The sequence below is a fragment of the Poecilia latipinna genome, unplaced genomic scaffold, assembly GCF_001443285.1.
Source record: "Poecilia latipinna isolate Pla-1442-1.1 unplaced genomic scaffold, P_latipinna-1.0 Scaffold2857, whole genome shotgun sequence".
Taxonomy (NCBI): Eukaryota; Metazoa; Chordata; class Actinopteri; order Cyprinodontiformes; family Poeciliidae; genus Poecilia; species Poecilia latipinna.
This window is the reverse complement of record NW_015115473.1, coordinates 54,026-70,154: the sequence shown is the minus strand read 5'-3', so window position 1 is coordinate 70,154 and position 16,129 is coordinate 54,026. Positions and strand designations below refer to the sequence as shown.

General features: G+C 40.8%; 1 protein-coding gene across 1 annotated transcript; it reads right to left on the bottom strand.

Moving 5' to 3' along the window:
• Positions 1-796: 796 nt before the first annotated feature.
• cip2a (cellular inhibitor of PP2A) lies at positions 797-15,966 on the bottom strand. The gene is made up of 22 exons (XM_015021785.1): positions 15,830-15,966; positions 15,513-15,615; positions 13,312-13,459; positions 13,094-13,206; positions 12,446-12,540; positions 12,274-12,370; positions 10,620-10,742; positions 10,212-10,357; positions 9,478-9,553; positions 7,763-8,002; positions 7,178-7,340; positions 6,627-6,774; positions 6,376-6,475; positions 6,187-6,305; positions 5,432-5,609; positions 4,279-4,353; positions 4,066-4,176; positions 3,192-3,388; positions 2,396-2,509; positions 2,222-2,304; positions 1,615-1,754; positions 797-1,057 (listed from the first exon to the last, which is right to left on the bottom strand). Exons 2-22 carry the CDS (start codon positions 15,612-15,614, stop codon positions 911-913), a joined length of 2,715 nt encoding a protein of 904 aa, XP_014877271.1. The 5' UTR covers position 15,615; positions 15,830-15,966; the 3' UTR covers positions 797-910.
• Between the last annotated feature and the right edge of the window lie 163 nt (positions 15,967-16,129).

The window sequence follows — 16,129 nt, the reverse complement described above, 5'->3', positions numbered from 1 at the left end:
AATGAGAAGATAATTTCAAGCTAGATTCCCTTTCAGCCATGTCAACTCAGTAAGAGGACAGGAAACACAAGGGTGGTGAATCTTGGCAACATTTTTGCTCCCAACTAGTTAGCTGGTTAAAAATCAGCTCCTATTTGCTTTAGTGTCTGGGCTCTGGATTGCTAATGTTTCACTTCCTCTGCCGCTGGCAGACACTAACTTTAAACAGAGCAGAAATTTGATGTCATAGTTCACAATGTCTTCTGTTCTCTGATTGGCCGGTAAGAACTCGGCCGGAGGAATCCAAGTGAATGGGAGAAATCCCAGACTGTGCTGGAAGCTTCCTAAAGATTTCATTCATTCTGGAGAACAGTTATAACCAAGCTTACCTCCTGGATAAAGTAATAAATAAACTGATTCAACTTTTTTTCTTAGGAAAATGAATTCAGTGCTACAAGCTAAAACCAGATCTGATTGTTTTTCCTGACCTGCAGATATAATAAATTATTTAAACATCACCTCATCTCCAGCTGAAAGCCTCGATGAAAAAAGAATGAACCCGTTTTAGTTAACGTTAGTTATTTCAGCTAATGATGTTGAGAGTAAATTAAACACTTGTTATATTTAGTATTTCAGTCAAAAAATTGGTATTGGCAGAAAACTGTAATCGGTGCACATCTAGAATTAAAGTTTTTATTCTTTCTACGTAAAGAAAATTTGATCCAAGGGATTTTTCTTGACACATTAATTTATTGACTACATTTACATTCAAACATAAACAATAAAAACAAACACATAAAAAGTACAAGTTTGGAAAAAAAGATGTTCATTCATGTGTTTTATTGAGTCTAAAAAAAGCGAATTAATGTTTAGAATGGAGCTTTGAGTTCATAAGTGCAGTTCCTGCCCCGGCCTGGTGGGGGCGCTGTGGTCAGAGCGACAGGTTGACGTCGCTCTTCAGCTTCCCGCTGCTCAGGCTGTGGATCATGGCGATCATGGCCGAGTGTTTGTTCAACTCGTCTTCCTTCTGCTTCAACTTGCTCTCCAGCTGGCTCTTCTGCAGCTCCAGAGACGACGCCTGCCAGAGGTCAAAGGTCAGAGGGACACGGAGCATCACTAAGCTTTTACAAACTGCAGTTAGAGTTTTCTATCAGTTAAAAACCTTAAAATAAATGTAGCTTTTATTCCAGAATGAAAAATATTCTCAGAGTTGCCTTCATACAAAATTCAAATATAATTTAGTGGCAGAAAAACTGATTTACTGCAAACAATCAGATCAACGACAGCAGCTGCCTTTTCCTGTTAATCACAGCAGGAGGCCATAACCAAACAAATAATGAATAATAATAGATCGACTATTTGTAATCATTAGCATAGCTTTGGATCAATAACATTTGCCATTTGGCCAATAATAAAATAAATTCATCTAGATTTAATAAACTCCAGAAAATGGTCATGGTTCACTGATCTGTGTAGAGAAATCGACTTTCTGATGCTTTGTGGTTTTGTACAGAAACTGGTTTACTGGAGGCGGCCATCTTTAAGAGGCCATTTTAGCAGATATGTGGAAATAAACCCAAAACAAATAGAAACCTGCTTGATTTGTCCGACTGCTAACAGCTATCAGCCGCTCACCTTGATGCTAACGTCCTTCCTGGCTTGCTCCGTTTTGTTCAGCTCCTTCCTGAGAACGTCCACCGTCTCCTCCAGGTCTCTCCTCTCCTGGTCCTTCTCCCTCAGCGTCTCCTCTCTGGACCGCAGCTCTGCATGCAGACCTGCAACAAACCAGCAGAAACATTTACAAACTAATAACTGCAGTGTAAGCCTGTCGCATAATAATAATAATAATAATAATGACCAGTAAATCACATAATGAATAAAAACGAGCTCAATAACTTCCATTTACATGATTTATTGTTTCTCTCCATCAAAAACTGGACGATAAAAATCTTCAATCTGCTGTTTTGGTCTCGATCAGGTTCATAATTCACTTCATTTGTAGTTTCTGTTGTTTTGTTTATTTATTTTAGAAATTTAAAATGTCTTTTGGCGTTAAATGTTAATCAGAATTTAAAGTTTATTGATCTTTGAGAATGTGTTCTGGCATTTTCATGCCTTTATAATCGTTACAATACTAGAAAATTGTCTCAAAACAACAATATTATTGTTAATCATAATTTATTATCATGGCCTCCTGCAGAGGTTAGATCACTGCAGGAACATCTGTGATGGTCAAACCGACCTGCAACGTCGCGGTTCTTCTTCTCTACTTCCAGCTGCAGGGACTTGATCTCCGCCTCTCTCTCCTGCAGCTCTGATGTGATTCTGAAACAGACAGAAACCAAACCAAACTTCTACTTGGTTCAAATAAAGAGAATAAAAAGCAGCTGAAAGGCTCCAGCTGTCGGCTTCCTACTTGTCTTTGTGCAGCTGCAGAGCTTCGTGGTTCTTCCTCAGCGTGTCGTTCTGTTTGCTCAGAGAGATGTGAGCCGCCTGCAGCTCCTTCAGCAGACGCTCCGTTTCAGTAAACCTGCACAGGTAAAAACAGCACAGGTAAAAACAGCACGGGTAAAAACAGCACGGGTAAAAACGTCTCAGGTAAAAACGTCTCGGGTAAAAACGTCTCAGGTAAAAACGTCTCGGGTAAAAACGTCTCGGGTAAAAACGTCTCAGGTAAAAACGTCTCGGGTAAAAACGTCTCGGGTAAAAAACAGCACGGGTAAAAACGTCTCGGGTAAAAACGTCTCAGGTAAAAACGTCTCAGGTAAAAACGTTTGACCTTCACTTGAAATAAGGCAAAACTAACCTAGAAGTAACTTTCAGGAAGATACTGTAGCTTGTTTAAAGTCAGTGGCTCCTTAATGCTGATGTAAAAAAGGTTCCACTGGCAGATTATCTCACTTATAAAAAGACATTTTTTACATGTTTTAAGTGAAATAATTTAATAGAATAAGTTTGTTCTCATCAATATTAAGGAATGATTGACTTAAATCAAGTTCCTATTTATTGCTGAAAAGTTGATTTTACTCAAGTAAAAGTAAAAAGTACAGTGTATTTATTCAAGTGGATGAAACTGGTTACTGTGGTTTAGTTTGGTCTTAATTCAAGTGTTTTAGGACATTTGCAGCAGAAACGGCCCATCGCTGCTTGGTGAGGTTTGTGTTTTTGCAGATCGGCCTCAGGATGCATCAGGATGTAATTTAGCCTCCGACCTGTTGAGCAGAGCGTTGTAAGCTCCCTTCAGGGTCTGGTGTTCCTCAGAGTCCCTCTGCAGCCGAGCGTTGTGCTGCAGCAGCTCCTCCATGTCGGCTCTGGACCGCTCCACCTCCAGAACCTGGTTCCCCAGCTCGCCCTGCAGATCCTCCCGCCGGCGCTCCGCGTCCTTCAGCAGGCAGGCCAGCTTCCGCGCCTGCAGGAGGGAAACCAGAGAAACTGCAGATCTGGAGGATTTTACCGACAGCTGAAGGTTCCACCTGCGAGGCGCCGTTTGTAACGCTGCAGTCAAATTTAACAGCAATACTTTGAGTTATTAGTCTGTTACAGGAGGAGAGTTCATTTTTCACCAAGTTATTAATTCATTTAGAAATGTCACAGTTTAAAACTAAATATTTATTTAGAAAGATAAATATTTAGCTTGATCACTAAATATGTAGTTTGAAGCTAAATATTGAGTTTGTACACAAAATATTTAATTTCAAGCTAAATATTTAACTTACTAACAAAATATTAATTTGCTAATTACATATTTAATTTAAACTAAAGTAATTAGCTAATTAGTTCAAGTTTAGTAACAGCTAAATATTAACATGGCTAACTAAATATTTAGCTGTTAATTAAATTTGAAGGTCTCAAGTTAAAGACTTATCATGCTAATTAAATATCTAGTTGGCAGCTAAATATTTACTTTTCAAACTAAATATTGAGTTTGAAGCTTTGTATCACATTTGATAACTAAGTGATTAGTTTATTGCTAAATATTTAGCTTGTTATGAATCAGAGTGATTTAGTTCACCTGGACGTTCGTTATGAATCAGAGTGATTTAGTTCACCTGGACGTTCGTTATGAATCAGAATGATTTAGTTCACCTCGGCCTCAGCTTGAGCTCTCTGCAGCCGATACTGAGCGATGAGACGGTCGGCCTGAGACAGAGCCAGAGCTTTGGCCTCCAGCAGGTCCTGCAGGCGGCTCTCCTTCGACTGAAACACAAACAGACAGGCAGCAGGAGATCAGCTGGAAGATGAACAGCAGATTTAAAAGCAGCTAATCTGGTATTTTACCATAAATTCTGTTAAACTTACAGCAAACCCAGCCAGTTTCTGCTCGTAAACGTCGATGATCTCAGAAAGAGGCGAGTCCTTCGTCGGTTCCTGCAGCTACAAAATAAAAAATAAAAAGAATGAGAACAAATAAATTACACACTGCAAAAACACAAAACTTTACCAAGTATTTTTGGTCTCCAGAGCAAAAATCTTAGAATGTTTGAAATACAATAAAACTAACTTGAAAGTAACTTTTCACCAAGAAATATCAGCTTGTTTTAAGTCAGTAGTTCCTTAATACTGATGAAAAAGTGCCAGCTCCATTGGCAGATTATCCCAAGACATTTTCCCACATAATAGGTGAAATAATCCAATGATGAGAACTTTAGCAATTTTAGGGACATTTGACTTCAAACTACCTGTAACTGAAAAATATCAGCTTAGTTTGTTAGTTTTGTCTTATTTCAACTGTACTAAGTTATTATACTAGAAACTAAACTAAAATTACTTGTTATATTTTGTGTTTTTGCAGTGCAGAAAGCTGAAATATTTGTCAGATAATACAGATGATCAGAGTTCAGCACTGTGAGTGAAACGACTGAAGAAACTAAATCATCTTCATCAACAAACCTGAATGATAATCAGATTCATCTAATGAATAAACTTCAGCTTTTCATTTAGGAAGACTTTAAGTTTGGTAGAAAATACAAATCAGGAGAAATAAAGTGCCTTCATTCATACTCTGAAGTTTTTCCACAAAGGTGTCAAAAAGTTAGAGAAATACATAAAGTATCGGTAAATATTGGTTATCAGCCATAAGAGGAATATTGATATCGACCCAGACTTTCATATCGGTGCATCAGGAATTAATTCATTTTGTCCCATTTTTAAAAATAAACTTGAACTTTAATGTTTTTGGCATCTAAAGATTTGAGATGCATCTCGGATTTGCTCTCCCCTTCACTTTGATACCCCTAAATAAAATCCAGAGAAACCGATTCCCTCCCAAGTTGGAAGACAAACCAGAAAACACCTGCAGAATCAGGTGAAACTCCGACAGCTGAACATAAGTTCAGAGTTCATCACTGTATTTGTTAAAACAGGAAAATCAGAACATTTTTCTCCATTTTGTCCCATAAAATCCCATGCAGGTGAAAGGTCGTTGCTGTGGAAACGGCTCCAGGGTTCTTACCTCCATGCCGGTCTGCAGCTTCTCCACCAGGTTGCTCACGCTCTTGTTGCCGCTGGAGGCGTCCGTCATGCTGCTGCTCATCCTGGGAGGCGGGACTTCCTGCACGGCGACGCGCTTCGCCGAGAGCTCCGCCTCCCTCTGGCGGTACGCGTTGTTGGCGGCGATGCTTTCCCCCAGGCTGGCAGGACAAACGGACTCAGTCAGCAGCAGATCCTGCAGCTCTCTAACGGCCGACAGGAAGCCAAGCGGCAGGAACAATTTCTGTCATTTCTTTTCTAAAAAGTAAAAACTGATTAAAATCGGATCTGGTGAATAAGAAATCTGAGATTTTAATGTTTACAGCCGAACTGTGTGAATAAGTTATTTTCATCATGTTTCCTAGTGGTGACTCACTGTCGCAATAAGCAATCGATCAATTAATCGAATGATAAATTAAAGTGAGCTCAATAATTTCCTTTTGCCTGATTATCATTTTTCTCTCTTTCTACCAAAAACCAGATGATAAAACTCCTCAGTCTGTTGTTTTGGTCTCGTTTTTTTGAAGGACAACTCAGTCTGGATAAACTTTATAACTTATTTTATTTATTGTTTCTGTTTTGTTTGTGGATATTTAAAATGTCTTCCAGTTGCAGTGTCAAATGTTCATTAGCATTTAAAGTTGGAAATGTGTTCTTGTCTTCACAGATATTATTGATTATTGCATTAACAGCAACTGATCGTCCAGTAAAGTTCATTATGCTGACTGGTTTACTCACACCAGTGCTGGGAAGTCTGGGAGGGGCGTGGCCTCCAGCAGCAGGGCGAGTCCGGTCTGCACGCGCTCCCTGCGGTGTGAGGTCAGAGCCAGAGACAGGGGGGTCACCGTCCTCTGGTCCTGCAGGGATTCAGGAGACGCTGAGCATTTAAACAGGAAGTGGCGAGGCCTGATGGGAGCGGCTGCTCACCTGCAGCATCCTGTAGAAACTCGTCTCCATGTCCTGCACCTGCTGCCTCAGGCGGCTCATCAGCTCCAGAACCTTCAGCAGAGATTCTGCACACAACTGGCTGGAAGGAAAACCACAAGGTCACGATTTCAGCTCCACAACGGATCAATTTAAATAAAAATATTTACAGTTTAACTCACAAACTGATGCAGTGACTAGAAAATATCATTTCATAATAAATATCTTCCCATAATGTTTTTATGTTGACTCACCTGAGGTTGTTACTGGAGACGGGAGGCAGGCAGGTCAGGGGGCTGTTGCTATGGCAACAGGAGAGCAGAGTTTCCACCTGAGAGAGGCAGAGCTGAGCGCTCACCTGAGAGGACACCAGAGACCTGGTGGCGTCCCGGCAGCACAGGGGTGGAGCAGGTGAAGGAAACAACCCGGTTCCTTCAGGGTTGGTTGGTTTTAGTTAGTTGTTTAAGCTCAACAGCTAAATATATAACTCAGAGCTAAATGTTTTGTTTTGAAACTGCTTGCTAACTAAACAGTTAGCTTGGAGTTGAGTATTTACTTTGCTGAATAGGAATCTGGCTTACCAACTCAATATTTAGTTTTCTTAGTATAAATATTTAGTTTGAAACTGTGACATTTATAAATTACTGAAGGAATAACAAGATGAACCCCATGGTTCTGTCATGACTGTTCATCTGTACACATTTAGTTCCACAGAAAAGGACATTAATTTAGAAAAATGCAGAGTTTTAAGTCTTTAAATCCCCCAGGCAGCATCACACGCTGACAGGCCTGTAGGTGAGGATATTGAGCAGCAGGGTGCAGACGTGGGTGAGGCGGTGGCAGTGTTTCCTGAGGTGAGCGTCTCCCTTTGCAGGATCGAGGCCCTTCAGGAGCCCCAAGGCGACTGGGAGCAACATCTCCACGAAGCTCAGCGTGGATTCAGACACGCTCTCCGCTCCCAGCGACTCCTGGATGCACAGAGCCCATCAGGACAGAAGAAGACAGGAAGACTCAAAGGTACACACACATAAAAACTAAGAAAATCTTTATTATGCATCAACAACATTCAGATTTAAGATCATTTACTGAGGAAGACACAGCAGTGGATTAAAATAAGAGCTTCAGACAAACTGGAGGGTGTTGGTCACTAAAAGACGCCTATGCAGAGCTTGTCCTCTAGGGGGCAGAGTACCACTTTACAAAAGCTGCTGAAAACATTTCATTTTTACTTTTACTTGAGTATAAATAAGTTGAAGTGTCTCTACTCTCACTTCAGTAAGAGTTTTGTGTCCTCTGCCCTCCACTGGTAAAACCGGAGAATGTAATTTAACAGCAGAAACACAAATAATCATCATCCTCTGAGTGAAATCAGATTAATGAAGTCAGGTACCTCCAGCAGCTCGGTCAGCAGCTGCAGCGTCTGCAGGGAACATTTCTCGGCGCCCTCCACAGGCGAGCTGAGCCACTGCACCAGAGCCAGCCCACACTCGGCTTTCCGGCCCCCGTTCTGCTCGCCCGCCTGTCTGTGGCCGGCGGCCCTGAGTTTGGCGCCGGCCGGCCGGAAGACGACGGCGCAGAGCTGCGAGCGCAGAGCTGCGACGCTGCACATGGACAGGAGGAGCTGCAGCACCTGCAGCGACACACAGGCTGTGTTAAGGGGCTGCATCATGTTTTTCAGACACATGGAGCCATTTTATAGCACTATCAAGTAAATATTTAAACTTTAGTTATTATAAAAATGCTCTGTGTACCAAATATGATCTAAAAGAAAATCTGACTTCCTGATTTAGCTTCCAGAAAACTGTAAAACTGCTGAAACACCTTTAAATCCCACCTGGTTAGAGCTGCTTTTGATTCATAACAGAATAATGACCAATACGCTTGATGCTTACTGGTGGTTTCTGATTAAATGTCATATTTCCTGCTTGTTTCATAACTGATGACTGAATTATGTTTTTATTTAAAGCAGCTGATGCCTTGTTGCTGAAATGTTCTATGAAAATAAACTTGACTGCTCACAGCCACACAGTGGAGAAAGTTACAATAAAACAGGATAAACATGATAAAACCTGAAACATCACATGCATCTACAGCAAAACCTACAGAACATGAGGAGTGATAAATGTCATATCTGGACCACAAAGTTCCTTTTTTTTACTTGCTGAAATAAATCAACCGACTGTTTCTAGGTATTAAGTTCTCATGGGAAACATTATTATCTGCTGCTGCTGCCTAACGACTCATTCAACCTGAATCAATCCATCTGGAGAAAACAAAGTCATGTTGGATCAGGAAGACTCGACATAAAGGTTTCATTAATTATTTACTTCATTTTATGTAAATAATTATCATTGCTTAATATTTCTGTGTAAATTTCTGTGTATGAGGAAATGTTTCAAGATAATATATCTGCACACATTTGAATGGTTAGACCATCTTTAGATGCATCTATCAGTAGAGCTGGTTGTTTTTTGTAAACTAATTCACCACAAAATGCTTCCTGTTCTGCTGATTCATGTCTGATAAGATTAAAGCCATCAGAGCAGAAAAAGTGTCAACACATGCAAAGGCTGCGATAAGAGGCCTGATGAACAAAGTGTCATTCACAGATCTGCCTGATCCAGACGCTGCTGCTGGCGTCCTGACTAAAACCAGGAAGACAGAACCATCAGCCCGGTTCTACAGCCTTCACTGAGAGAATCAGATACTATTGGTAGGTTATATTAAAGATCTGCTGCTGCTGATCAACCTGCCAGACCTCTCAGGTCCAGAACCAAACATGGAGAAGCAGCATTCAGCTTCTATGACCACAAATCTGGAACAAACTTCCAGAAAACTGCAAAACAGCTGAAACTCTGAGATCCTTTAAATCAAGGCTAAGAACTTTAGCGTTGCTTTGGAAACATAATAAATGAAACACTAATCAATATGTTGATGTGTAACGACGTCGCTCATCAAAATGTAATGCTTCAATAACTGACTGTCTTCTATGAATTTGGACTTTTGCATTTTTCTGATGTAAACTGAAAAGAATTGTTGCTGAAATGCAAATAAATTGATTGACTAATTGAGGCTTTCTGGACTCAAAGTGTCTGTGCGTCTCACCGTGGCTGCCGAGTCGGCGTCTTTCAGGTGCAGCAGCCCCAGAACCTGAGAAACGCAGGCAGAGAAGTGCTGATACCTGGAAGCAGAGAGGCATGATCAGACAGAGCAGCACAGTCAGATGGAGAGGCACGGTCAGACAGGGAGGCGCGGTCAGACAGGGAGGCACGGTCAGACAGGGAGGCGCGGTCAGACAGGGAGGCGCGGTCAGACGGCGCGGCACGGTCAGACGGCGCGGCACGGTCAGACAGGGAGGCGCGGTCAGACGGAGCAGACAGAGCGGCGCAGTCAGACAGAGCAGCACAGTCAGATGGAGCGGCGCGGTCAGACAGAGCAGCACGGTCAGACGGAGCAGCACGGTCAGACGGAGCGGAGCGGTCAGACGGAGCGGCGCGGTCAGACAGAGCGAGCGGCACGGTCAGACAGAGCGGCACGGTCAGACAGGGAGGCACGGTCAGACAGGGAGGTACGGTCAGACAGGGAGGCACGGTCAGACAGAGAGGCACGATCAGACAGAGAGGCACGATCAGACAGAGCGGTACGGTCAGACAGAGCGGCACGGTCAGACAGAGCGGCACGGTCAGACAGAGCGGCACGGTCAGACAGGGAGGCGCGGTCAGACAGGGAGGCGCTGTCAGACAGGGAGGCGCGGTCAGACAGAGCGGCGCTGTCAGACAGGGAGGCGCTGTCAGATGGAGCGGCGAGCAAACGTCTGGGCCAGAAGAGATCAACTCCACCTGCTCAGGTAATCGGCTACTTTGGGGCTCTTCAGCAGGTCGATGAGGAGGTCGACGGAGTACTTCCTGGTCAGCGTGCCGCCGCCGTTCACGATGATGTTGAACACCAGCTGAAAAGTCTGATGGATGTTCTTCGCCTCAAAAAGCTGCAGATAAAAAAAAACACAAGTTCAAGGTGGAAACAACCAGAAGCTTTTTGTGATGCAGACAGGAAACAAAAGCAGGAAGCTGAACTAATAAAAATAAGACAGTGTGACAATTTCCACACATTCAGATACAACCTTTAACCAGAAACGACTTACGGCTGCATCATTTATCATAAACAAACAGTAAAGGATCCAAAAATCCCTTAAAATGAGTAAAACTGGATTTTATTTACGTTAGAAAATCAGAAAGGTTTCTGCTCACCTTCTCGCCAACCTTCTCGTTCAGAGTCAGGCTGGCCAGGATGGACAGCGTGAAGATCACCACCGTCAGGCTGTTGTGAGCCAGGAAGTTGATCAGAGTTCGGTAGAGCTGCCTCACGTTCTCCTGTACAGTAAAAATAAGTTTTAAAAACGTTTACACACAGGAGGAAACCAAACATCCAAAAACAACAGGGGGCCGATAAACAGCTGAATCGACTTAAAATGTTTCTTTTTCTTAAACACAGACATATATGTACTGAATTACATATTTATTTGATGACTCTGCAGCGGTGCAGAGCATTTAGACACCAATAGCTTCACAAGTTTGGTCAAATATGTAAAAACAACTTTAATTTGTTCAGTCAGAGCAATTAGGAATAAAACAGCCAATTTAAAATAAATAAAAAATAATCAAACTGACAAAAACAACAGGTTGATCAGGTTGGTCAAACATGTAAAAATAAAGTTCAGCAAACTTATTCAATCATTCAGAAAGTGAAACCAGGAATAATAAATATAATGTAAAATAAAACATAAAGCATGATGTCACTCAGAGCATAGAATTAGACTGAATAGATCTGCCCTCACGGATCAGAAATATTGTCACTAAATTGTTTTCAGAGTCGATACATATATTAGTATCGGATCAATGCATCTCTAATCTTTATCGTCTGTTCAGTTCAGATCAGTTTTCTGTTTCCTGAACTATTACATCACATCCGGCTAACCCGTTTTGTGAATCCAACAATTTTATTTGGCATTTGGCAAAATAAATATCCCATTAATCTAATTTTATATCCAATTAGTAATTAATCTGCTAATCCTAAAAATAATCCCTACACTTCAACCCAGCAGAAACTTCTCAGATTTTTTCACATGTTGGTGTTACAAGGATTATTTTTAGCTGCTTTGCTACAAACATTCACTAAAGAAATGTTGCTATTGCATTTTAGGCAATAAAATGTTTATTTGAATTACTTATTTACATTTTAATGTATGTGTTGGTCTGTCACAATCAGCAATAAATCGATTAATCTGTCGAGGTCAAACATTTTCATTTGCACAATTTGTTGTTTTTCTCTTTCTACCGAAAACTGGATGATAAAAGTTTTCAGTCTGGTGTTTTGGCCTCAACTAAACATTTTTTAAAGGACAATTTTGTTTAATTCATTTTATTTGTTGTTTCTGGAGATTTAAAATGTCTTCCAGTGATAAATGTTTGTTAGAATGTAAAGTTTATTAATGTTTTAGAACGTCTTCTTGAATTATTTTGCCATTATTACCATTATATCAGCTGAAAATGGTCTCAGAATAACAATATCATCGTTTATCGCGATAACTTCTGGGACAATATATTGTCCAGAAAACTTAGTTATAGTGACAGGCCTTTGTGTGTATTTAAGTGGTTAAATGAAATAATATTATTTTTATCATGCGAGTGTTCACAGGCCAGAACCACTCCTGACCCAAATGTCTCAAAGTTTCCCAGAATCATGTTGATAAAATATTCTGTGGTCTAAAACAACAGAAGAGGAACTTTCAAGAAGCGAAATCGGGTGTTAATCTTTTAATATAACGTGTGAAGCTCGTTGCCGGCGGTTCTCAGTTTTTCTGATATTTTTAGTCCAGGAACCTGAGCGGCGCTGACATCTCACCATGGACTTGATGTGGCTCTGCACTGACGGGTTGTCCCGGCACAGGTTGGCCAGCAGGCCGAGGCACGGCATGACCACGTCCTCGTTCTGCGACTGGCTGAGGGGAAACGGTGGAGATGAGATTAGCAGATTATCGCTCACGTTTGTTTCATCGTCAGATTACGGCTCTTACATGCTGGTCAGGAGAAAACCGATGAGCTCGCGGATGTAGTTTGAGAACTGGAAGGTGCGAGTGTTGTACGTCAGTTTCTGCAGCACCTGGAGACACTGAAAAACTAAATAATTAAAACCACAACATAGAGGGAGTTGGTGCCTGCGGCAGCAGAACAGAGACACTCTGACTCTGCATTAAATAAACACAATAAATAAAATCAGAACTTGATGCATTTGAACTTCACAGGTTTGGAATATTCCAGATTATTTTGGTGAACTGTTTAGGTCAGGGGCCCCCAAAGTGCGGCCCCCAGCTGACATGTGTCCCTTTGTCTCTCAGATGGTTTCTTTACACCTCTGCAGAGCTGCTGTAGTTTGACCGCAGAGCAGAGGTGTTAACGTGTTAATTTGAACAAGTAAAACAGGTAAAAGGTAAGAAGTGGCCGCTATAATACTGAGCTTCTGCAGAGCTGACTGAGTCCATCTTGATTTGCAAAACGAGAATAAACTGTTTTTCATCATGCTTTACGATGAAAAATCATATGTAAAATCCAAAATATGAGTCAAAAATAAAAACAAAAGCAGGTTATTTCCTCGTTAATATGTTAATGTTGTATTTTAAATGTTAGTTTAAAAGTTTCCCCATGTTGCTGCTGTTTGTCTCTACCTGCAGCACCAGAGGGTCTCCAGGTGTGTTGCCATGGTGATGGATGACAGCAGCCAGCGTGCTGGTCAGGTTGAAGCTGCTGTGAAGAACTTCCCGACTGGCGTCATCGCTCCCTGAGAGGAGAACAAAACACAGCGATGCAGAAAGAAAGCAGGAATCAGACCCGAACCGAACCGAACCGAACCGAACCGAACCGACACGCCCGTGGCAGAACTCACCCAGCTGGGCCAGCAGGGAAATGATGGCGCTGGTCAGGGCCGGACTGGTGCTTGGGCTTCCTGCCAGCTCCACCAGTCCACTCACACACTCTGTGGGTAAAAACTGACCCGAGGACAGCAGGCCGTCACATTTCAGGCCCGAAAGATCCTGGAACAAAAACAGAAATCACAAACTGTCAGGTTTTCAAACTTCCAGGTGAAATGAAACCGCCATGATCTGCTCTGTGCAGGGATCTGAGGATCAGGTCGATTTGAAAACCTGGAGCTCATCACCAAATAGAAAAGAAACAAACAAAAAGCTGCTCAGTAGTTATTAAAATAAGCTAATGCACTGATGAAACATTGAAACTTCCCACATTGATCCTGCACAGATTCAGCAGGACAGAAATATTAAAAACTACAATAACCTTTAAACTAAGAGGCTTAACTGGTTCATTTTTAGCATTCAGTTCATCATAAGTAGAAATTTTCAAAAACAAATTGATCCAGAGCAGCAACGATGAAAGACGTGTTTAAATTAAAGATGTCAATTTATGAATAATCTTGACAATAAGATAAAATGATTATGAAGAGGCGACATGGTGTTGATTAAGCTGAAGTTTTGTTGTACATTTGTTGTGTATTTTAAATAGTTTTTCTAAGTTGAACAGCTCATTGTATATTTATGTAAATATGGGGAAAATATTATAAGTTTATACTTCTTTCTGCTCCTTTTCAGAGATGAAATGAATCTGATTAAATTGTTTTTCTGCTGCTGGTCATGACAACAATATTACTGTCAGACTAAACTTCCCTGTCAGAACCATTAAAACCTCCAAATGTTTGCTAGAAAACTATTAGATAATTTTATTTTAAATGTGAATGACCTGATGAGAGGAAAATTAATAAACAGTCCAGATGTAAATTTGACAGTAAACACCATCAACCTGTGCTGACAGCAGGTTGAATAACGATGTGCTTTAAACGTGTTAAAGACGCCGTGAGGAAACCTGGTTATTGCACCGCTTTTTAATATCTGACCGATTTATTTACTCATCAGGTGAATCATGCAGCAAATGTCATGTTTGTGGTTTTAAATGCATCATGGTGACATTTCTTTGTCTGACAAACATCTGACATTTAACATCAGTGTCTGCACTTTAAAATTTATATAACATTTAAATCACATAAAAACACGTTTTAGGAATTTTCCTCTGAAGTTCCAGTTATTTTTGTCTAAAAGGTGAGAAACTTGTTGATTCAGTTCAACTTCAAAACAAAAATACTTCATTTAACGTAAAGAAAAATTAAATGTTGTCATAACTCGTATCATCCAAGATTCCCCAAAGGTTCATGGTGAAGCTGTGGTCAGACTTGCACAGAGTTGGATAGTAATTAGTTACAGTTACTCAAATACATTTATTCAAGTAACTTTATTGAAAAAATTTACTCTTAGGAAAATTTTTACTACGCTGTGCTGTTCACTTTGAGTAATTTAATTATGAAGTATCTCTACTATTACGTGAGTAAAATTTCTGGATTTTCTTCCCACTGAATGAAAATCAAACATGTTTTAACCCAAACACACCTGCAGTTTTTGTTAAACTTTTATACGTATTTTATTGAAAGAAACTTGATTTAATATTTTGCTACTTTCGTGAATTATTGTCATTTTGGTTCTTAAAATACCTAAATTTCCACATAACCTTATATTTTATGATTATGTCATTTGATTATGTAATTTTTAAATATTATATGATTGATAATTATATCATCTACAGTACTTGGGTAGACTTTTTACCAAATACCTTTTGCTCTTACTTCAGTAACTTCCTGGATGGTTAAAATATGTTGAAGTAGTGCTACTGTTACTGGAGCACAACGTTTGGGTTCTCTGCCCACCTCTGGTCTCAAGAAGCTTCTGACTGTTGCTATGTGATTCACTAACAGCTCAATATCCAGGCAGCAAAGACGATAATGTCACAGTAACGTCCTAGATGACGCCATCAGTTGCTGGCAGCTCTGCTAATCCACCTCCTTTGCTTTTGCTGCTCCTCTTTAGATCTACTCTAACATGCTGTGACCATGAGCAGAACAATTCCAGAACAATGAAGCTATAAAACGTATTTGTTTTCGCTCTACCTTGATAAGAGACGTGTGTGTGTGAGAGTGTGTAGGTATCTGACTCAGAGAAAATCCAAAACAACCGCCTTAGCGCTCACCTCCACCTGCTTCTGCAGCTGCGCAGTGTGCTGAACGGTCCTGCTGTCTCTGTACTGCTGGATGGCCACCAGCAGAGACTTTAAACACGTCGCTATGTCCATCCTGTAGGAGAAAAAACCGCCAGTTAAAACCATTTAACAACCAACTACTCGTTTCAACTAGCGTCCATCTTTGATCCCTCAAGCTGCCAACAATTGTTTGTGGATTACCCTACATTTTCACAACATAAGACGAAACGAGGAGTGTAGTTAAATAATAACTATATTTTATGTGTTTATGTGTCACAGTAAATCTTTGTTTGCTTGTTTCTGACTACCTGGATTGTTTTTCTGTCTTCGGGAAACATCAACAGTCTCCCCAGCAGTAACGTCCTCCCGCTTCGGTTCGAACGGGGAAGGAACGAACCATGTAGAGGAAAAGGGGGGAGACCGAGATAACTCTTTTTCACATAAAAGTCATATTTTACTTCTATTTACTATCGAAGTCAATTTTGTTCGAACAAAATTATTTTTCACTGAGATTTGAATTATTATAATGAATAAAAACTGTTTTATCCTTCGAACTAAAGCCCTTTTTTCTCTCCGAGCCCCCCTTTCTTTTCTGTCGTTCAACAGGA